This window comes from Peromyscus californicus, unplaced genomic scaffold (genome assembly GCF_007827085.1).
Source record: "Peromyscus californicus insignis strain IS unplaced genomic scaffold, ASM782708v3 Scaffold_14__1_contigs__length_90479793_seg_2, whole genome shotgun sequence".
NCBI lineage: Eukaryota > Metazoa > Chordata > Mammalia > Rodentia > Cricetidae > Peromyscus > Peromyscus californicus.
In genome coordinates this window covers 41,805,699-41,828,668 of record NW_026294436.1, presented here as the reverse complement: position 1 = coordinate 41,828,668, position 22,970 = coordinate 41,805,699, and the positions used below count along the sequence as shown (strand labels likewise).

The window sequence follows — 22,970 nt, the reverse complement described above, 5'->3', positions numbered from 1 at the left end:
ACTGTCTTTTAAATTTTTATGAGTGTGTGTGTGTGTGTGTGTGTGTGTGTGTGTGTATGTCTTTCTCTGTGTGTATATGCACGCTTGTGTGTAGGATCCTTTGGAGGCCAGAAGAGAGTGTTACAGGAGGTTGTGAGCTGCCCACCCATTGTGGGTGCTGGGATCTGAACTTGGGTCTTCTGCAAGAGCAGCAAGTGCTGTTAGCCACTGAGTCATCGCCTCAGCCCTAAGAGTTCCTATTTTTATTTTTTTTTTAGACAGGGTCTCACTTTATAGCCCTGACTGGCCTGGAACTCACTACGTAGAACTCCCAGAGGTCCACCTGCCTCTATCCCGAGTGCTGGAATTGTAAGGTGCACCGACACCCCTGGCCTGAGCGCCCGTTTTAAAGCCCACATTATCCCTTGTGAAACTCCTTTTTGCTGTACCAGTGCCCTTTTTATTTCTGATTTCTGTTTCCTTCAAAGGAATCCTCAATGTTCACTCCTACTTACCACTGCTGTGAATATTTCTGTGGGATAATTAGATGTTCCATGGTTTCTTCTCAGACTTTTACATAGATGACTTTTAAATCTTTATCAATAGCCCAGACCAAATTGTTTCTAAGTTTCTCCTTTGCATGTGTGCATGTTTATATGTATATTTTTAGATTTAAATTTATTCATTTTATTTTATGTGTGAGTGATTTGCCTGCATGTATGTGTGTGCATCATATGAATGCTTTCTGCCCACGAGTCAGAAGAGGACATTGAATGCCTTGGAACCAAAGTTAGAGATGGATGTGAATTGTCCGTCGTGTAGGTGCTGGGGATTGAACCCAGGTCTTCTCTTTGCGCCTTTCCTGGAACTCGCTCGGTAGACCAGGCTGGCCTCGAACTCACAAAGATCCGCCTGCCTCTGCCTCCCGAGTGCTGGGATTAAAGGCGTGCACCGCCGCCGCCGCCGCCGCCGCCACCACCACCATCACCACCACCCCCACCCTGGGAACTCAGGTTCCTATACTTGCACAAGGAAACACTTTGCCCACGACTCCCAACCCCCGGTTTTAGGTCTTTGCTACATTTTGAGTTAAATTTTGCCTAGAATGTGAGGTAAGCGTCTGTCTTAGCCTTTGTTGAGTATCTAAAGGCCAAAAGAAGTTGTTTTTCTTTTTATTCTATTATTGAAAAGTGTCAGTCGGTTTCACTTCATCCTGTCAGTCATCACTGAGAAGAGGAAGGCGCATGACACTGTTACCGCGTGGGCAAATGACTCTGACTCTGACTCTGACTCTGACTCAGCTCCTAGCTTCACGGCTTTTGCTTCCATTACCGGTGAAAAGACAAGCTGTCCACTAGTGGGATTCTGTTGTCGTCAAGTGTCAGCATGGAGGAGGCTTCTCTCCAGCCCCGAGAGTTCCGGTTTTAACCCTTTCTCACACGTGGAGTGTTCATCCTTCAAAGCTCAATCAAAGAATATCTCTTCTCTTGAATCCATTATCTCTATTACTGATCTAGCCTCTCTTTGAACTCCAGATGTTTGCAGTTATCACTACTGCCTTGGTAATCATGCTCTCACTTGTGGTATCACGTGTGACTGTTCCTAAGAGATGTCAAATGAGCATCTGCCTCCAAACTGGAATAGCACCAGCAGCCTGAGGAATGAATGCCTCATTCAAGTTCATCTAGATGGTCCAAAGAATTTACTAGGGATTACTTGAAGAGCTATGGACAACTAAAGACAGATGTATATGCCCTCCTCCTTACCCAGCCACATTGTAACGTCTACAACAGAGTGGCTCCACACCTAGCTTGAGAGCAGTGCCCCGTGTGAAGGGCAGTAGAGGTGACTGCAATTCACACCCCGTAACTCTCAGACAGCCGTGGTGTACGCACTAGGGGTGATTACAGACTCAGCCCCCTACATAAAGCACAGACAGGTGTGCTGTGGAGAAGTTACTCGCATGCGTACTTCATCATAGCCCTTCTGTGGTCTTGGAAGACACTTCAGTCATGGGGAGGATGGCTTGCAGAACAGTTCAGTGGTGGCTTGTGAAAGATGGCGTTCCTCTGGCTCGGAATCAGAGGAGCATTCTCATTACATATCTTTGGCATCTTCTGCTATTCCTTTGTTTTTGTTTGGAGCAGGGTCGTTCTGTATGGCTATCCTGGAACTCAGGATAGACCAGGCTGGCCTCAAATTCACAAAGATCCTGCTGGGGTTAAAGGCACGCGCCACCATGCCTGGCTCTTCCGCTGTTCTTTAGTTTTCCTGTGTTCAGTGCTTTGTTCATCTGTATTGTTGATTAAGAATGGGGGCTGTGTTTAAAAAGGGCCGTTGAGGCCTCCTGACCCATAAGGCCACGGGCCGGAAGTTCTGCTCTCTCTTCCCTTTTCTTCATCATGACACAAGATCAAGGTGAAAAGGAGAAGAACCCCATGCGGGAACTTCGCATCCGCAAGCTCTGCCTCAGTATCTGTGTTGGGGAGAGCAGAGACAGACTGACCCCGGCGGCCAAGGTGTTGGAGCAGCTCACAGGCCAGACACCTGTATTTTCCAAAGCTAGATACACCGTCAGGTCCTTTGGCATCCGGCGAAATGGGAAGATTGCTGTTCACTGCACTGTCCGAGGAGCCAAGGCAGAAGAGATTCTGGAGAAAGGCCTGAAGGTGCAGGAGTATGAGTTATGGAAAAATAACTTCTCAGATACTGGAAACTTTGACTTTGGGATTCAAGAACACATCGATCTGGGCATCAAATATGACCCAAGCATTGGGATCTCTGGCCTGGACTTCTATGTGGTGCTGGGTAGGCCAGGTTTCAGCATTGCAGACAAGAAGCACAGGACAGGCTGCATTGGGGCCAAGCACAGCATCAGCAAAGAGGAGGCCATGCGTTGGTTCCAGAAGTATGATGGGAGCATCCTTCCTGGCAAATAAATTTTATCCAAAAAACCAAGAAAATTTTCTCAGAAATGCAAAAAACAAAAACAAAAAACAAACAAAAAAAAAGGGCGTTGAAACTAGCCAACATTTGATAGCGGCCAATTTCTTCAAATTTGTTGCAATATCTTATACTCAGAAAGTGTTAAAAAAATGATTAAAATCAGAGAAAGATAACATGTCATCCGTTTTCACCTCTCTTAAGCATAGTAGTGATGAAATTCAACTCGCCAGATACTTAGTTCAAAACTTTTAATTTTTAAATGAAATTAAAGAAATCTTTTTGTGATTCTGTGGTTCAGATCCAGGGTGTCAGTCATATATGGGAGGCAAGCGCTGTACCCCTGAGCTTCATTCGCCCCCTGAGCTTCATTCGCCACCTTATTCAGATTTTTAATGGACACACAGTTAACTCTGCACATTTACAATATGCAGTGATGTTTGCCTGTGTACCCATCAGTCAGGACAATAGCTTGTCCGCAAGTCACCCCTTGGTGTTGGGAGCATGCAGCGTCTTTATTTCTGGCTCTTGTTCCTTCCTAGGCAGCTCGATGGTGGGAGAAGAAAAGATGTCACTAAGAAACCGGCTGTCAAAATCTGGTGAAAATCCTGAGCAAGATGAAGCGCAGAGAAGTCTCTCGGACACACAGAGAAATGGTGAGGTTTTTAATGTTTCCGAGGTAAATTGGTAAAAACAAGTTCACTGTTCTAGGGCAGGGCTTGCAGATTTTTACTACAAATGCGTACTGGTGGTTGTATATATCTGATAGTGAGTAAGTTCGTATTAATTGATTCAGTGATGGGCTGGAGAAAGAGTTCTGAAGTTCCGAGTACTTGTTTTAATCCCGGCACCCACAAGGCGGTTCCCGTAACTCCAGTTCCAGGGACTCTGCTGCCCTTGTCTGGCCTCTGAGAGCCCTGCACTCACAGGGCACACGACATACATGCAGACAAAACATCTTGTCTTAGTTAGGGTTTCTGTTGTTGCGACAGAATAGAAAGCAAGTTGGGGAGGAAAAGGTTTATTTGGCTTATAGTTCCACATTGCTGTTCATTACCGAAGGAAGTCAGGATAGGAACTCAAACAGGGCAGGATCCTGGGGGCAGGGGCTGATGCAGAGGCCATGAAGGGGAGCTGCTTACTGGCTTGCTTCCCCTGGCTTACTCAGCCTGCTTTCTTATAGAACTCAGGACCACCAGGCCAGGGCTGGCCCCACCCACCATGGGCTGGCCCCTCCCCCATTGATGACTAAATGAGAAAAAGCCTTCCAGCTGGATCTCAAGGAGGCGTTTCCTAGGCTGAGCCTCCTTCCTCTGACGACTAGCTTGTGTCGAGTTGACACACAAAACCACCCAGTACACATCCGCACACACAAAAGTAAATAAATAAAAGTTAATTCAACAAACATTTCTACTGTGTTTTAGATATCATCCATTCATTCAGCCAGCCTAGCCTATCAGTAATTATTGAAATGTCCTGCTGGATGCTTGGTTATAGTAATGATCAATACATGTGTGTTTGAATTTATGGAGCTTCGAGTTAGGTGAATGGCAAGCCCTCAAAATCATGCAGAGTTGGGGATGTAATTCACTGAGGAGACCCTGGGTTTGTTCCCCAGCATGACAAAACCAAACCAAAACGCACATAATTGAATTACTAAAAATAAGTATAATCTCATAAGTTACTAGTTATCCTTATATAGATATAATGAATATAAATTGAATAAGGAGTAGGGTCTGAACTGCTGTATAAGTCTTAGGAGAAAGGGAGAAATTAGGGCATTTATTACTTGCTTAGTGTATGAAGAGTACAATACAGTGCTTGTTAAGGTCGAGACTGAGGGTTAAGAATGGTAGATTCAAGCCGGGCAGTGGTGGCGCACGCCTTTAATCCCAGCACTCGGGAGGCAGAGCCAGGCGGATCTCTGTGAGTTCGAGGCCAGCCTGGGCTACCAAGTGAGTTCCAGGAAAGGCACAAAGCTACACAGAGAAACCCTGTCTCGAAAAACCAAAAAAAAAAAAAAAAAAAAAAAAAAAAAAAAAAAAAAAGAATGGTAGATTCAGAAATGCAACCCCCATGATGTCACCTATTGCATCAGGATATTTATTTTTCGCGGTGACATTTGTATAGTTTTGCTTTCATAGGGATTTGAAACTCGAGACGTGTTTGGTTAACAAATAGAGGAGGGACTTCTGGAGACCGGTTGTCTTTGGCATCCTCAGACTTCTTTTCATAAAGAGGCTCTCTTTAACCTTTTGTACCTTAATTGTAAGTATCGGCAGCCAGATCGCACCGGGACTGTGAATGAGGCTGTTTAGTTGGTATAATGAGGTTTATTGACAGACTCTGTTAGCTATTTATGACATATTGCACTTGGTCGAGTTCCACTGTGCTATTAAGAGTGCAGTCTATGCAAAGGAGGATGAGCCAGCATTGGAAAGAAGCATTCCCCTTCTCTCCATTATTCATGGTGATAGTCTGGGTTGTCTCCTTTGCCTGGATTCCCACAAATTAGTTTTCCATTTGTTTTTGTCTAATGTTAGTACTTCTTAGAGACAGAAGCGGTGTTATTGAAACTGTAATCATCATCATCATCACCACCATCATCATCATCACATACTATTCTCTTTATATTTCATTTTTTAAAAAGCTCTTTTTTTTTTTTTCACTTTTTTGCTCTTTTGTTTTGCCAAGAGGGTTTTTCTACGTAGTCTTGGTTCAGTCCTCGGAGTGTGGGGATTAGAGGCATTCGGCACCATGCCCAGTTTTCATGCAGGCCTTCCTGCTTGCTTGGCAAACAATCTGTTGAGCTAGATCCACAGCCTTGAGTTGGAATCATTCTAGTGTCCCCCCCACCCCCACCCCCCAGAGCTGAGGACCGAACCCAGGGCCTTGCACTTACTAGGCAAGTGCTCTATCACTGAGCTAAATCCCCAACCCCTCATTCTAGGTTTTAATACAGCTGTTATTACGTTGTTTAGCTTAAATTAAGAAGTGCGGCACCCTCCTTATCTTGGTGAAGGTAACGCCGACTGGAAAATTAAGTGTGTTTCTCCATTTTAACATCTGTGGAATCTGGATGAGTAAGCTGTGACCTTGGAATTTCAAGGGCTTGAAGGCCTTTGGCTGTGGCTGAACAAACAGGCCAACCTAGGAGCTGGTTGCTTTACGTCACATGCACTGAGTACAAATTTCGTTTTAATAGGATTCTTGGTGGTTCATATACACAGGTTCACACTTGAGATACAGCTTTTATTTAGTTAGTTGCATCCCCCACTCCCCCCCCAGACAGGGTCTCATGTAGCCCAGATTGGGCTGTAACTTGTTATGTACTTGAAGTTGGCCTTGAACTTTTAATCCTCCTGCCTCTACCTCCCGAGGGCTGGGATCATGGGTGTGCGCTATCGTAGCCAGCTTGAGACATGGCTTTTAGTGTGGCACCTATCATTTGGATATGAATGAGAATCACCCCTAAATGAAGAAACTCTTCAATACAGCAGCCTGAACTCTGAGTCAGAATCTCCTCCTGGGGGTCCCAAGGTGTGAAGGATGAAAGAGCCTGTAGATGGTACTGATTGGGCTTTGTGGTCAGATGCCTGACTTCATTAAACTTCACTGTATAAATTCCACAGGTGTCGTGGCACTGCCTTTAATCCCAGCACTCAGGAGGCAGAAGCACGTGGATCTCTGTGAAGCCACAGTGAGCCCATTGTCTCAAACAACAAGAAAGATAATAATAATTCTGGATGAGCCGAGATGGCTGAGTGTTTGAGAATGCTCCCCGCTCTTGCATAGGACCTGGGTTTAGTTCCCAGCTCCTCATAATGGCTCTCGACCATCCTAACCCCAGTTCTAGGGAATCTGACTCTTCTGATTTCCTCAGGTGCCAGGTGTGCCACAGTGCACAGGCACACACACAGTGCACAAACACACGTGTGCATAGTGCACAGGCATATATTTGAACAGTGCACAGATATACATGCAGGCAAGACATTCATACACATACAATAAATCTAAAATAAAAACAGTACTTGTATGTATATGAGGTAGAGGCAGGGAGGCTAGCCAGGGTTACACAGTGAAACTGTCTCCAAAGCAAATACCCAGAGTAGAGAGGGCTACTCAGGGAGAGGGTCGTACACGCCTGAGGGTGCTGTGGGCTTCTCAAGAGCTTCTTGTTTCCTTATCTGTGATCTCCGGCTGACATCGACCTTCAGAGAGTTTCTTCGGCACTTTTCCCTCCTCTTTTCCAGTAAATGAGATCATGTAGTTTCCTGAGGTGCCTTAGGTATGATTACAATCTGATAAGTAAAACCACTGGTCATAAAGGTTGCTCAAAGAGTGAAGACCTGTTTTCACTGTGAATAAGTTTCACATTCTTGTTTTGGAGAGTGCCAGAACAGTGCATACTTACATCTAGGAAAGGCGCCTGTGGTCCTAAGCGTGACCTGGTGCTCTTTGAAGAAGCCTTTACTGGTTTTCGGAGACAAGGTTTCTTTGTAGCCCTGACTGTCCTGGAATTCTGTGTAGAGCTATGTAGAGCTGCCTGCCTCTATCTTCCAAACCCTGGGATTAAAGTCGTGTGTGACCACCCGGACTGTCTGAACTTTCTTACTGGAATGGTCTCTTCAAGGGACAAACTCTCTCTGTCAGCAACCTTTATAGAAAATTTTAATTGTGCTGAAATTTTTATTTTTAAGATTGATTTGTATGTGTGTGTGTGTGTGTGTGTGTGTGTGTGTATGTAGGGATATGTGCATGTGTGAGTGCAATTGACAACAGAGGTGGAGACAAGAGAACCGGGAGTTCAAGGCTAGTTTCATCTACATAGCAAGTTTGAGGCTAGCCTCAGATAACTAAGACTTTGTCTCAAAACATACACACACATACACACATACACACACACACACACACACACACACACACACACACACACACACACGCACGCGCACACACACAAAACAAACAAAAAACAAAACAAAAAAACCTACTCTCTCAAAATTCCTAAGCTTAACTATTCTATAGACATGGAGATGGCTTTCAAATGATTCTTCTTTTTTTTTTTGAGACAGGGTTTCTCTGTGTAGTCTTGGTGCCTGTCTTGGATCTCACTCTGTAGACCAGGCTGGCCTTGAACTCAGATTCACCTGCCACCACTCCCAGGCCCCTCAGCTTGGTTTTAAGATAGCACTCCACCCCAGCTCTGTGAGCCTCGGGTTGCACTTCTCAGCTGCTGACTAGTCCTGCCAGAGACAGTTTCAGCAAGGCCAGTAGATGGGTTTGAGGCTTGTGAGAGCTGGCCCCCGGCCTGTGGGCTGGCTGCCTGCAGGTTTCTTCTCACCAGGCTTCCTGGTTTACCTTCTGGATGAGGTGTAGCCAACACCCAGCCACACCTCCTGTGACTCTGCATTTGCCAGCTGACTACCACACTTGAAGGGTTTCTGACACTCTTCCTTTCTAGGATAGAGTCTGTGTTTTTCTTTTTTAAAGATTTATTTATTCATGTATGTTATGTGTATGAGTGCTCTGTCTTCATGTGCATCAGAAGAAGGAATCAGATCTCATTATAGGTGGTTGTGAGACACCATGTAGGTGCTGGGAATTGAACTTAGGACCTTTGAAAGAGCAGTCAAGTGCTCTTAACCGCTGAGCCATCTCTGCAGTGCCCCCCTCCTGTTTTTTTCTTATTTTGATACTTTTGTACTGTGTCACAGAAGCAAATTCCAGCCTGCCAACTTACCTAGAAGTCTTTTTTACTTTGTAACTTCTGGTTTTATTTTGAGACAGGGTTCTTGAACTCACAGATCTGCCTGCTTCTGCCTCCCAAGTACTGGGACTAAAGGCTTGTGCCACCACTGCCCAGCCTTTATTTTGTGACTTTTAAGAAGCATTATTAAACAGGGTATGGTGTCACCATCTATAATCCTAGAAGCTGTGAACTGTATACAGGCAGATCAGGAGTTCAAGGCTAACCTGGGCTATGTAAGCTACTGTTTGAAAACAAAACAAAGTTACTTAGTTGGGCACTGTGGCCTGTATCAGTAATCCAGACTGAGGCAGAAGGATTACTGTGAATTTGAGGCCAGCCTGGGCTATATAGTTAATGAGTATCACCTTGGACAGCACTGATTTACCATGCAACTGGTAACCTAGAAAATAAGTATAATATCTGCCTTTTGGCAAAAATCATATTAAATACAATATTATAAAGCAATGAGAACTTGGCATTTGATCCAGGTTAAATTCCCGGGAATCTTAACAAGTCTTTATGCTATCTTCTTTTTTGCTGGAAGAATCTTTTTAGTATATACTTACTACCATTTTTCTTTATCATTTGAGACTCAATCCTATCTATACATATATACATGACATACATGTAATTATATTTATATAATAAAAATATACAATATATACATGTGTATATATATACCATATATATGGTGATATGATTTATTTTATTTTATTTGCATTGCTAGGAGGGGTCTAACTCAGGGTCTTAGCCCAAGCATTCTACCACTGAACTATATACTCCCAGCTTCTTAGCTCAAATATTGACTCTGTCATAGTTCCTTACACACACACACACACACACACACACACACACACACACACACACACCCCACTCCGTGCTCCTGTAGGCCTTCTGAGTATTGTAATCCCTTTGTGAACTTGTTCTAAGTGTCTAAAGGAAGAGTTTTATGTATACAGGGTGGGTTTGGGATGGATACACTGATGTCACCTGTGTCGTCACAGCGTTGCTGTCACCTGAGTTCTGACATGGTAATAAAGTACAGGATTGTCCTAGGGAACAGGTTTGGTGAAAATCGGCAAAGAAAAGGGGGAACAGAGAGAGGGTTTCAAAACACATTCAAGTAAGATTTTTGATACCTCAAGGAATAGGCTGTAGATTGTGTGTGTGTGTGTGTGTGTGTGTGTGTGTGTGTGTGTGTGTGTGTGTGTGTAAAACCTCAGGAGGGTCAGGAAACTTTCAGGAGTCGATTCTTTCCTTCTAGCTTGAGAACTCTGGTCCTCCAGCTTGGTGGCAGGCAGACATTTTACCTGTGATCTGTCTCACTGACCAAAAGAATTTTTTTCTAGACAGGTACAACAACCAGTGTAGTACAGTCTAGGAACAGTCTTTAGATGTGTCTGTCAAATGTGGTAGGTTTATCAATGTTAGCTAACACTTATTCATGAAGAATAAACATTGCAAGCCTAATTTTCTTTTCTTTTTCCTCTCTCTCTCTGTCTCTGTCTCTCTCTGTCTCTGTCTCTATCTCTCTCTCTCTCTCCTCTTTGTATTCATGGCTGCCCAGGAGCTCTCATCTTTAATCCCAGCACTCAGGAGGCAGAGGCGGAGGCAGAGGCAGGTGGCAGACCCACCCAGTCTACATAGTGGGTTTCAGGCCAGTCAGGGATACACAGTGAAGCCCCGTCTAAATAAGTAAATTATTTACATGACAGTGCTTTAGTTTTCTGACCCTCGTCCCTTCGATTTGCCCCTGCTGCTTCTCTTGTGGTTTTGATATCTCAAATGTTTTAGGTCTGTGACCCGGAGCTTCTCCTTTGTTCCTGGAACTCTTTATCTGTTAGAATTGTTGAAGGCCTTGGCTGATTCTGTGACCTTCCAGGGAGGCATTGTACTTATCTGTTGGCATTCTGGGGACACAGCTTCAATTTGCTTTCAAATAAACACACTTTAAGGTTTTTGAGATAACAAAAGTTTAGGTTGCGAAATCCACTGAAGTGTTGCAAGTTTTCAGGGAGACTGTCCTGTCTTTGAAGTAGAGACAGACATGTTTCCTTTTGTTCCCTTCTGTGTTGTTCAGGACCCCGAGGATGTGGTTGTATGGGTTCTTAGCTGTAATAGGCCCTAGGTTTCGCCATTCTGTAAGGCTGGGTGCTGTTCTGTGAGAGGACCACTTGATGTGTAGCAGCCAGTGTGCGACAGTTTTCTAGCATTTGGCAAGAATCCATGTGCCTGTCACATATACCTTAGGGTTCTAGCTTCATTCTATCTTTTGTTCCTGTGGATTTGGACCAGCTTTGCAATGAGTCTTTAAGATTTTTTAAAAAAAATTAATTTAATTTAATTGTGTTTATGTATGAGTGTATATGCACATGTGAGTGCAGGTGCCCTGGGGGCTAGAAGAGGGTGTTGGATGCCCTGGAGAAAGGGACAGACAGTTGTGAGCAGCCTGACTTGGGTTTTGGGAACTAGCTTGGGTCCTTTGCAAGAGCAACAAGCACTCTTAACCACAGAGCCTTAAACCCTCCATCCCCAGCAATAAGCCTCAAGAATAAGTTTTTACATCCTTAATACTTTACTCAGTATCTTCAGAGTCTCAAGTGAAGATCTGTTCTGGGACCCGATTTCTCACATTGCTGGAAGTGGACCCGTAACTGTGTTTGTGAGCGGCTTAGATTGCTCGTGCTTCCTCCTAAAGGGCACTGTTGGGTTGTACACCGAGTGTATGCATTCATCTTTATGTTTGTTTGCTTTCCACTTCATGGTTTATTGCTGCTTGAGAGTCAATGTAAAGCTCCGTTTTAAACATTCGGTTATTTTTATTTTCCTTAGGTCGCATTACCATGAAACAGTTGATAGCCAAGAAGAGGCAGTTGGCCGCAGAGGCGGAGGTAGGTAAAGAAACAGTTTAAATATTCTTCATTTATTTAGTTAGGTTTTTATCTTTTATTTTATTTTTTTTTTATTATTATTATTATTATTATTATTATTATTTTTGACAGGTTCTCATGTAGCCCAGGGCTGACCTGGAGCTCCTGACCCTCACCCTCTGCTCTTTCTTTTATTTTGTTACTGTTATTGGGTGTTTGTGCTGGGCACATAGATGGAGGTCAGATAGCAACATGCCAGAGTCACTTCTCTCTGTACCCATGTGGGTCCCAGGGATTGAACTCACGTCGTCAGGCTTGGCATCAAGCACCTTGACCAGCTGAGCCATCTTACTGGCTCAGCCCCGTTTCTGTTTCAATGTATTTTTAATTTTCTGAGACTCCCTGTTTAGTCCAGACTGGCTTGGAACTGTAGCTTCTCCAGCTCCATCTCCCAGTGCTGGGGTTGCAAGTGCGTGCCACCTCGTCCCACTTGTTTAAGAATTATTTGCCGGCCGGGCGGTGGTGGCGCACGCCTTTAATCCCAGTACTCGGGAGGCAGAGCCAGGCGGATCTCTGTGAGTTCGAGGCCAGCCTGGTCTCCAAAGCGAATTCCAGGAAAGGCGCAAAGCTACACAGAGAAACCCTGTCTTGAAAAAACCAAAAAAAAAAAGAATTATTTGCCTTGCTGGGTGGTGGTGGCACACGCCTTTAATCCCAGCACTCGGGAGGCAGAGCCAGGTGGAGCTCTGTGAGTTCGAGGCCAGCATGGTCTCCAGCGTGAGATCCAGGACAGGCACCAAAACTACACAGAGAAACCCCGTCTCGAAAAACCAAACCAAACCAACCAACCAAACAAACAAAAAGAATTATTTGCCTTTCTTATAAGTGGACATCTGGCTATGGAACAGGAAATAAGATCTGTCACTGTCATCTCACATAAGAATTCACTTTGCCCTTCTCTCTGGTTCCATCCATTAGTGTCATCGTCTGGCTTTTATAAGCAAATCTTTACAGTGAATGAACTCCACGAACAGCTGATGTAGATGTGAGTGCTTTGTGAAAATACCTGCCGTAGTTCTTACTACATCTGCTTCCATTAAATATTCTGAATCTAAAAGCTAATTACCTGTCAGGGAAGTAGAAATAATTTTAAAAACTAGTATGGCCATTTTAAATGTGGATGGACTGTCTTATGAACCATACCGGTTCGGCAGTGCCTTTAAATTCTAAAAATACCTGATTTTAATTTGATTGTGTTAAACTTTCCCCTTTCCCAGTGAGATCACTATCAAAGTTCACTGGCAAAATTGAAGATATAATCAGTATACAATGACCTGTTTTAGTTTTCTTGTTACCTTTAAAGGCCAAGGGGATGTTTCCCCTTCATTTAATTGTTTGAAATACAGTACTTTCTTGACCCTAGAATGGGCAGTGCTATCCCTGGAAATATTAGTACAAGAACTTATTTGCTTAATATTAATAGAGTATTCTTCACGCAACATACTCTAAGTGTATTTGTGATGTCTATTGAACTGCTTTATAAAGGGGTATTTAAAAAAGTTGTGTTTGGCCGGGCGGTGGTGGCTCACGCCTTTAATCCCAGCACTCGGGAGGCAGAGCCAGGCGGATCTCTGTGAGTTCGAGGCCAGCCTGGGCTACCAAGTGAGTTCCAGGAAAAGGCGCAAAGCTACACAGAGAAACCCTGTCTCTAAAAACAAAAACAAAACAAAAAAAAAAAAAAAGTTGTGTTTGTGTGTGGAATGTGGGAGTGTCACACATGAGTGTGGAGGGAGGTCAGAGGACAGCTGTGACAATGTTCCCTCCTTCCATCACATGGGCCCCAGGGATTGAACTCGGGTTTTCAGGTGTGGTAACAGGAGCCTTTACCTGCTGAGCCATCTTGCTGGTCCAGACAATGTCTTTTCTAACTAGTACTTCATCACTCCGATATAAAGACCCGTTTAAAGACTTATTAGCCCAGGTGGGAGGCATATGCATGCCTATAATCTGTAATCCCAGGAATTGAGAGGGTGAGACAGGAGGATTGCTATGACTTTAAGGCCAGCCTGGGCTACATAGCAGACCTTGTCTCAAAAATGTGGAGCTGGGGGGATGGGTCAGTGCTTAAGAGCACTTGTTCTTGCAGAGGACCCAAGTTTGGTGCCCAGCACTTAGATAGGCAACCTACAACACCTCTAACTTCTCTAGCTCCAGGGGATCTGACTTCCTCTTCTGGTCTCCACCGACACACATGTGATACACATACGAACATGTCTGTACACACATGCTTAAAAAATAAAAATAACTCTTTAAAAAAGATCACCAGGTGCTATATTTCAACCGAGTTGACTTAAGGATGAAGTTGGGGCCTAGAGCGATGGCTCGGTGGGTAGGAGCACTGGCTGCTCTTCAGAGTTTGAGCCCCAGTGCCTCTGCGTCTGCTTACAGCCTCCGTAACTCCAGTCCCAGGGGATCCAGCGGCCTTGTCTGGCCTCTGATGACACTTCATCCATGTGCTGCCCAGAAATACATGCAGGCAAAACACCCATCCACACAAAATAGTAAATAAAAGAAGAATGAAGCTGGCCTCATTGCTGATTGGCCCCAATACAAGTTAGTGTCACAGACTGGACCATGGTGACTAATGGGCAAATCTGTTTTCCTTAAGTGTTTACAAAAGTATGATAAAAGATTTCCGTAAGAGAGAGGAAAAAGCTGAAGTGGTGGGAACCTTTTCATACAGATTCCTGATCCACAGGGGAGAGATTGTGGCAGGGAAAGTGGGGGGGGGGGGGGGGGGCGTGGGCAGGAAGAGTACAGAACTGGGGAAAGTTAACTTTGGGGCCTTAGTTCTGTAATTTTGGGACAAGCCCTTGCTAGGTAGCCCGGGCTAGGCTTGAACTCAAAACAGTCCCCCTCCCTAAGCCTCCAAGTGATGAAATTACTAGTCTGAGCTACCATGCCTGGCTTATAGCTTTAAAAAAAGAGTACTCCATGTATCTGTTTTATTTATTAGTGAATAAACTCATCAAATTCTAGGACTTGTGAGATGCCTTAATGAGTAAAGGCTCTTGCTGCCCCGGCTGACAACCTGAATTCAGTCCCTGGAACCCACCTGGTGGAAGGCGGGAATTGACTCCCTAAAATTAATTGTTCTCTGGCCTCCACAGTTGTGCCGAGGCACTTGTATGTCCATACACGCAGTATTAATAAATAAAAAAAATGGGAAATCCCCTGGTTTGGTCATTTGGAATCAGGAAAAAGTAATAAATGATATAAAGAAGTAGCTGAGGAGACGGTGGGCATTAGTTTAGCCCACAGTATTAATTATGTGTATGGGACAAGGCTTCAGGGTTGTTGTGAGTTATGTTTCCTGCTGTTAGGGGCAGGCAGCAGTCTGAACACTGATTTGGAGGTAACAACCTCAACTGTGTCTTAGGTCTTTGATGTTATTTATGCTCTGCTGGGGAGCAATGGACGGGGACATGTAGTTGGAAAGTTGGGCTTACATTGTATTCTTTCCTCTGTTTCATGCCCTTGTTGGTGTAGTTCTCTACCTGTTTAACTTCATACCTTCACCAATCAAAATGATGCGCTATATTATTCTAGCTCGAATTCTAGCTCATTCTGCTGACCACAGTTTTTCTACCATCCTTGCTTTGAATATTTCCCCCCATCTTGTCCTCCTGAGTTTTCAGTCTATAATTTGATTGATTGATTGATTGATTGATTGGGGTACTGGAGAGAAAACCTAGGGCTTTACGCATGCTAGGCCAGCTCTCTCCTATGATGCTGAGCATCATCCCCAGCCCGATATGTTTGCTTGTTTAGAGACCTTGAACTCAGCTCTAGCCCAGGCAGGCCTCAGCTGCGACCTTCTGCCTCCTGTTTAGCTAAGATTCCAGGCCTGCAGCAGTGCTTTCCTGCATTTATTATGTAGTGCTTTGTTCTACATGAACCTCTACACTCTGTTTGATAAACTTGTGACTTGATTTAAATGCCTTTGAATTGGCAGTTGCGGGCAGGGGCATAGTAGTTTTGCTTGGTAGAGTGCCTTCCTAACACACATGAAGCCATGGGTTTGATCCCCAGCACCTCTGTCAAAACTGTCCATTTTTCTTTGACCTCTGGGCTTCCAGTCAAAGGTCAAATCTCACTTTCTATTTGGCAACGCAGGCTACATTCTTCGGAATTTCCTTTCTCGTTTTACTTAAATGTATAGATGCATGCCTCTAGTCTACCTTGGAGACTTTTGGGAAAGTTGGGTCATTGGTCTTTTTATTTCATCATTTAAAACTAAAATGCTCCTGCCCTTGGGACTGTTCGTTCAGCCTTTCAGATAAAGATGAAAGAGCTGTCCACGTGGACCAGGGGAGATGTGTTGGGTTAGTGCAGACTAACAGGATTTGGCTGCCCGTGCCGCTCTGTCCTTGCGCTGGCTTCACGCACTGTACAAGGTGGACGATAGAGCGGCTCAGTTAGATACCTTAAAGACCTGGGAGGTTGTGTCCGTAGTAAGGACTTCCCCAGTTTTAGAGGTGGTGAAGACCTCAGCTGAGGTGCTCTATGTTATCTTATTATTTTGTGGGGGTTTGTTTTTGTTTTTTTTTTTTTTTGAGACAGGATCTTACCTTGTAGCCCAGACTGACTTTGAGACAGTCCTCCTGCCTCAGCCTCCCAAGTGCTGGTACTGTAGGCAGGAACCACAATATGTCACCAATTGCTCTAATCTGTTTTGTGGTTAATGAAACCAAAACCTCAAAACAGTCAAAGGATGATGACTTGCAGGACGCTGATTGAGGAACACTTTCCACATGTCTTATTTAGTATCTCTGAAATTGGAATAGATACACTGGGCTATGTTTACAATTCACATCCCCCGCCCCCTTTCCTCCCTTCCTGTCACTCCCCCTCATCCCTCTGCCTCTGAAAACAGAGTCTCGTGTAACCCTGGCTAGACTCAAACTCACCCTGACGTTGAGGATTGTGCTGAACTCCTGATCTTTGTGGCACCACCTCTCAGTCAGCGTATTCATGGCATGTGCCAAGTCTGGAGAGGAAACGCTGTAATCAGTACCACACAAAAATCAGCTTCATCTTGATTAGATAGAATACTTCAAAAAAATGAGAAGAGGTCTGGGCGTGATGACGTACACTTGCGAAGTGGAGGAGGAGGGTGAGGTATCCAGTCTGGGGCCTGGGCATTTGAGACCCTGTGTCAAGACAGTGTGAACAACAGAGCAACCACAGTGAGGGAAAGATGCTCTGGCATCTCTTCTGCTTGTGTAACTTACTTTTACTAAGAAAAAAATGCCCACAATGTAAGATTTTATCTGTTTGTTATATTGTCACCTGGCTTGGCTTTGTGAGCAGGGGGAATATATTTTCATACACACTTTTCTCTCTTTGTAGACGTGGTACTGGCTCATTGCAGAAAACCCCTAAGAGAAGCATCCTAAAAAAGTAATAGCTGCCGACTAAATGCCGCCACCGGGAAATAACATTCGGCTTATTTCCCTCCTGACGGCTTGTTTTCCCTTTCCTGTCAGCCACACAGTCCAGTAGAGGGACTGTGCAGAGCTTGCGTCTATCTCTACGGGGAGGGTGTGTGTGTGTGTGTGTGTGTGTGTGTGTGTGTGTGTGTGTATACACATATATATATATGTGCACATGCATATGCACATTGCTGTGTGTGTATTTAGTTTGCACATTCCTAACGTTATGTACTTGCATATTATATGTTTTAATGTGATCTTAAGAAGTGTTTACATTATAGTTCTTTGTGTGGATGTCTCATTTGTTAACTATGAAGAAAATATTTTTACTGCTTTTCTAGTATCCTAGGATTTTCATAAAGACTAATGAAGTGAAAGAGGTAGGGGAGGAACATGAGAAAGTGAAATATATCCTTTGTTAACTGGGTGTTGCAGCACACCTGTAATCCAACACTCACTAGGCTAAAGCATTTCAGGTTCAAGGTTAGCCTGGGCTACTGTCCTAGGGTTTCTGTTGCTCTGAAGAGATACCATGACCAACTCCGATAAAGGAAAGCATTTAACTGGAGCTGGCTTTCAATTCAGAGGTTTAATCCATTGTCAGCATAGCAGGAAGCATGGGGACACAGGCAGACATGGTGCTGGAGAAGGAGCCGAGAGTTGTACATCTGGATCAGCAGCAGCAAGAAGAGAATGACACTGGGCCTGGCTTGAGCTTCTAAAACCTCAAAGCCCACCCCCAGTGACACTTCTAACAAGGCCATACCTCCTTATAGTGCCATTCCCTATGAGCCTATGAGGGCTGTTTTCATTCAAATCACCACAGCTACATAGTAAAACTTTGTCTTTAATAAACTAACAAAACATTTGGGAGATAAAGATGAATAGGCTATTCAAGTGGAAGAATAAAGTGGATAAGCGAGGCTGGAGAGGTGGCTCAGTGGTTAGGAGCACTGGCTGCTCTTCCAAAGGACCTGGGTTCAATTCCCAGCACCCACATGGCAGCTCACAACTGCCTGTAACTCCTGTTCCAGGGGATCCAACACCCTCACACAGACATGCATTCGGGCAAAACACCATTGTACATAAAATACAAATAAACAAATTATTAAAGTGGATAAATATGTTTCAGCTTAGTGTAGACTGATTAAAATGAGATTTATTAAGAATATTGTAGACATAATAAAAATCATAAATTAAAAAAAGAATATTGTAGGTGGGTGGTGGCGGCGCATGCCTTTAATCCCAGCACTCGGGAGGCAGAGGCAGGCAGATCTCTGTGAGTTCGAGGCCAGCCTGGTCTACAAAGTGAGTTCTAGGAAAGGCGCAAAACTACAGAGAAACCCTGTCTCAAAAAACCAAAAAAAATAAAAATAAAAATAAAAAAATTGTAGACTAATTTGAGTGATAGCCCAGTGTGAATTTTAATACAAGATCTCTATCTCAGGAAGGCCTTAAACTCACTTTGTAGCCAAGGACGAACTTGAGTTTCTGATCCTCTTGCCTGGACTCCACCTTGTGAATACTGGAATGTCAGGCTTACAAAATCATGTCTGGTTTATGCTGTGCTGAGACAAATCCCAGGCCTCCTGAATGTTAGGTAAGCGCTCTACCAACCGACCTGTATCCACAGCTGCTCCCTGCCCCCTCTGACTTCTTGATACAGAAGCTCAAACTGTTAGCCTAGGCTGGTCTCAGACTGGAAGCAAACTTCCTGCTCCAGTTTTCCAAATACTGGGATTACTGTCCTGTACCACTATGTCCAGCCTGCAATACCTTATTTAGGCTTTTGCTCTCAAACAAAGTGCTTGTGATTGACTTAGCCTGAATAAAGCTTTCCTTCTTATTAGATTACCTACTATTTTCAGGCTACATGCCATACATTGACTTTTTTAAAGACGGTCTCTCTACGTAGCTCTGGCTATCCTGAAACTCTCTATGTAGACAAGGCTGACCTCAGTCACAGAGATCCACCTACCACCTACCTCTGCCTCACATACACATTGCTATTTTGTGGTCTTTTTTTCCCCCTCCCTAAAAATGTGGTTTTTTTACTTGTTTGTTTTGTTTTGTTGATGGTACTAATCATATATGTAGAAAATATTTCAGATAATGTGTGGTGGAAAGCAATATAGTATAATAAAGTCTGAGGTTGTATGGACCTGGATTTTCCCCAACTTGACAGTAGACAAGTTCTGGGACTTCGCACACACCACTTTACGGTAGTTAGAATTTTCTTTGGGCTAACCAGCTCCCAAATAAAGACACGGAGACCTATTATTAATTAAGAATGCTCAGCCTTAGCTTAGGCTTGTCCCACTAGCTCTTTTAACTTAATTTAACCTGTTTCTATTCATCTATGTTTTGCCTCTGGGCTTTTTACCTTTCTTTAGTTCTGTATGCCCTACTCTCCTGGTTCTTCTGGCATCTCTCTGTCTCTTTCTCCCTGAGCCTAAATTCCTCCTTCTTCTTACTTTCCTTTCCTGGAAGTTCCACCTATACTTCCTCCATTACTATTGGCCATTCAGCTTTTTTATTAGACCAATCAGGTGCCTTAGGCAGACAAGGTAAAACAGCAACACATCTACGTAATTAAACAAATACAGCACATCTTCACATAGTTACATAAATATTCTGCAACACTTTACCCACTTCTTCTAACTAACCCTGCCCAACTCCGGGCTGGGGATAGAACACAGGGCCTTGCTCCAGCTAAGCAAGCATCTATCACTAAGCCTACAGCCCTAGCTCTTCAGTTGAGTTTTTAAAGATTAGGTTTCCCATGTGTAAAATAAGAATTGTGCCGGGCGGTGGTGGCTCACGCCTTTAATCCCAGCACTCGGGAGGCAGAGCCAGGCGGATCTCTGTGAGTTTGAGGCCAGCCTGGGCTACCAAGTGAGTTCCAGGAAAGGTTCCAGAGCTACACAGAGAAACCCTGTCTCGAAAAACCAAAAAAAAAAAAAAAAAAAAAAAAGAATTGTAATGCTTGCCCGTTTTCAAGGCTAGGGATAATATATACAAGCCCCCAACAGAGATCTGTCATATGTAGTCATCTAATAAATAGTGGTCATGTGATTTTTAGTCCCTTTCCCTTCATAGCTTCCAGGAAAAAAGTCAAGGTGAGGTGTTTGTTTTGTTTTTAATAACCACGTTCTACATCCTTTATAACAAAGATTGAATGAGTCTCGCGGTAGCGTGTTGTAGGAGTTTTGGTACCGGCTGGTTCCACAGTTGTTTGGAAATTGCAAAGTCACTTAAGTTACTTTTATGAGGGCTGAATGCATAATGTACAAATAGAGGTGGTACTTGTCAAGGCGTGGTAGCCCATGCCTGTAAGCTCAGCACTCAGGAGGCTGAAGCAGGAGGATCAATTCCAATTTGAGTCAGTCTGGGCTAGAGAATGAGAACAAAAAAATCAACCAACCAACCGACCAAGATATTGAAAATCAGTTGGGAAGGCAAACAGGAAAAAGAGATAAGAGCTTTTGAAAAGGAGTTAAGTACAATGAAGGAAAAGAATGAGGAGTTGTGGTGATATTGTGTTCCCCAAAATATTGTACAACCTAATAAACTTATCTGGGGTCAGAGACAAAACAGCCACTAGATACAAAGGCTAGAAAATGGTGTCACTCACACCTTTAATCCTAGCACTCCAGAGGTAGAAATCCCTCTGGATCTCTGTGAGTTCAAGGCCACGTTGGAAACGACCAGGCATGGTGACACACGCCTTTAATCCCAGAACGTGAGCCTTTAATCCCAGGGAGTGATGGTAGAAAGCAGAAAGGTATATAAGGCGTGAGGACCAGAAATTATAAGCATTTGGCTGATTAAGCTTTTAGCTGGTTAAGCTCCAGGCTTTCAAGCAGCAGTTCAGCTGAGAGCCATTGGGATGAGGACACAGAAGCTTCCAGTCTGAGGAAACTAGACCAGCTGAGAAGTTGGCCAGGTGAGGTTAGCTGTGGCTTGTTCTGTCTCTCTGATCTTCCAGTGTTCACCCCAATACCTGGCTCAGGTTTGATTTTATTAAATAAGACCTTTTAAGATCTGCTACAAGGAGTGTCTTTCTAGGACCGACCGAGGAGCCAGTGGAGCATTTGACTAGGAACCCGCCCTCCCTGTTCCTTGGGTTGCTTGTTTTGTTCTAGAAGGATCGGTTTCTGTTCTGTGCCACAGCCTCTTTCTGGGAGGTTGAAAGGTTCTCTGTGCTAAGCCAGGCACTGAGTCAGAGAAACCAAACAATTCCCAGACGATCAGGGGCCTTGTGGAGTCAGCACAATCTTCCTTAAAGCCATTTTTGAAGAAATTGTGATTAAGTCATGTGGAGTTTTGAGATGCTAAAAAGCTGTGCCCTGATTGGTTTGCTCTGTGCTGCTTCTCCCAACCTGCTTGCAAGTTTTTTAGCCTTTGAAAGAATTATTTGATTCATCCACAAATGACTCTGCCCTTTTCTCATTGAAGTACTCAGTCCAGTGTAGCGTCTGCCTGGGAGGCTCTCTAGAAAAGCAGCTTTCTGAGTTGTGGATCTGAGAGCGTTTGTAAAATCTGTGCCTAAAATGTCCGTCCATTCCTATCTGGGCGTCTGTCTCATCCCTGAGCATGTGCTTTTCTTATGTAGGTTCCTAACCACAGAATCTTTGTTCCCCATTCTTGGAATCTTTCAGGTGATCTGATTCAGCTGCTTGTTGAAAATAGAAGGTTCATTTCTGTGAGCCCCAAAACACAGTGCATTTGTTTGCTGGATTCTTGTTCGTTTACTTTTTGTTGTTTTGAAACAGGGTCTTATTCTGTAGCTCTGGGTGGCCTGGAAACATACAGAATGGCCAGCAATCCTCCTGTCTCAGCCTCCCAGGTGCTGGGGTGAATCCTAGATTATCTAAACACCTTCATTTCTAGTCACCGTCCTTTGTCCCCCTCAGCCTCTCTCCATCTCCCGAGGCCCATTGACTGAGTGAAGTTAATGCATCACAGATGCAGGTTTGAGAGATCAAGTCAGTGGGAAAACCCCAGCTAACACCTTCAGGTTACTTCAGGTTACTGCTCAGACTTATTCGGACTAACTGTGCTCACCTTTTGAATTCTAAATAACAACAGTTTCATGTGCTCGGAGAACTTGGAAGGCAGGAGAAGACCCCTCCATTAGCTGTCTCTTTCTGTTCCCTCTCAGAGAGGGAGTGACAGTCTAAGGAGTCACTAGTGTCGTCTCTATGAGGATTTTTGAACGGAGTTTAAAGAAACTTCATGATCTTCACAAAGGCATGTAGCTAGAGTTTTCTTGCCTGACCCACAGTCAGGACAAATCTCTGTCACCCGCCAGTCCCACAGCCACTCAGACCCAACCAAGTAAACACAGAGACTTATATTGTTTAAACTGTTTGGCCTAATGGCTCAGCCTTCTTGCTAACTGTTCTTATATCTTAAATTAATCCATTTCCATAAATCTATACCTTGCCACGTGGCTCGTGGCTTACCAACATCTTCACATGCTTCTTGTCATGGCGGCGGCTGGCAGTGTCTTCCTTACTCAGCCTTCCACTTTCCAGAATTCTCCTCTTTCCTTGTCCCGCCTACACTTTCTGTCTGGCCACTGGCCAATCAGTGTTTTATTTATACAGAATGATATCCACAGCAAAGGCAGTTTTCTTGAGTCCCTCTGGCTGCAGTTTCTGTTGACTTTTAATTCCTCAGAGAAAGGAAGACATTAAGACATAAGCATTAGGCCGCTATTTATAGTGCTGTATATAAGGGGCTGCATTTAAATGATTGTCTTGGATTCCTAAAATACCCGTGTGCAAATTTGAGTTCAGGGGGGATAAAAGGCTGGAGTTAATCCTGTTGAAATGCTTTGCGCCCCTTTGGGGTGTCAGAGAAAACCTGAAGCCTTCTGTTTTCCACTGGCTGTCACCACTGATGCCTGTGTCCTCTCATTGTCCCTAT

At 44.1% G+C, this 22,970-nt stretch overlaps 2 protein-coding genes across 2 annotated transcripts in view; both read left to right on the top strand.

Annotated features, from left to right (window-relative positions):
* Soat1 (sterol O-acyltransferase 1) overlaps positions 1-22,970 on the top strand; it is a 50,534-nt gene that overhangs the window by 5,528 nt on the left and 22,036 nt on the right. Inside the window, exons 2-3 of the mRNA XM_052737275.1 lie at positions 3,465-3,578; positions 11,504-11,562. Of these exons, the coding sequence (XP_052593235.1) occupies positions 3,473-3,578; positions 11,504-11,562 (165 nt within the window). The 5' untranslated portion in view covers positions 3,465-3,472. The remainder of the gene's footprint in view (positions 1-3,464; positions 3,579-11,503; positions 11,563-22,970) is intronic.
* LOC128109831 (60S ribosomal protein L11-like) lies at positions 1,195-2,918 on the top strand. Its single transcript, XM_052737276.1, has one exon. It carries the CDS (start codon positions 2,382-2,384, stop codon positions 2,916-2,918), a length of 537 nt encoding a protein of 178 aa, XP_052593236.1. The 5' UTR covers positions 1,195-2,381.

Excerpts from the sequence above, each read along its gene's own strand:
- LOC128109831 (XM_052737276.1), top strand. The coding sequence starts at position 2,382 with ATGACACAAGATCAAGGTGAAAAGGAGAAGAACCCCATGCGGGAACTT.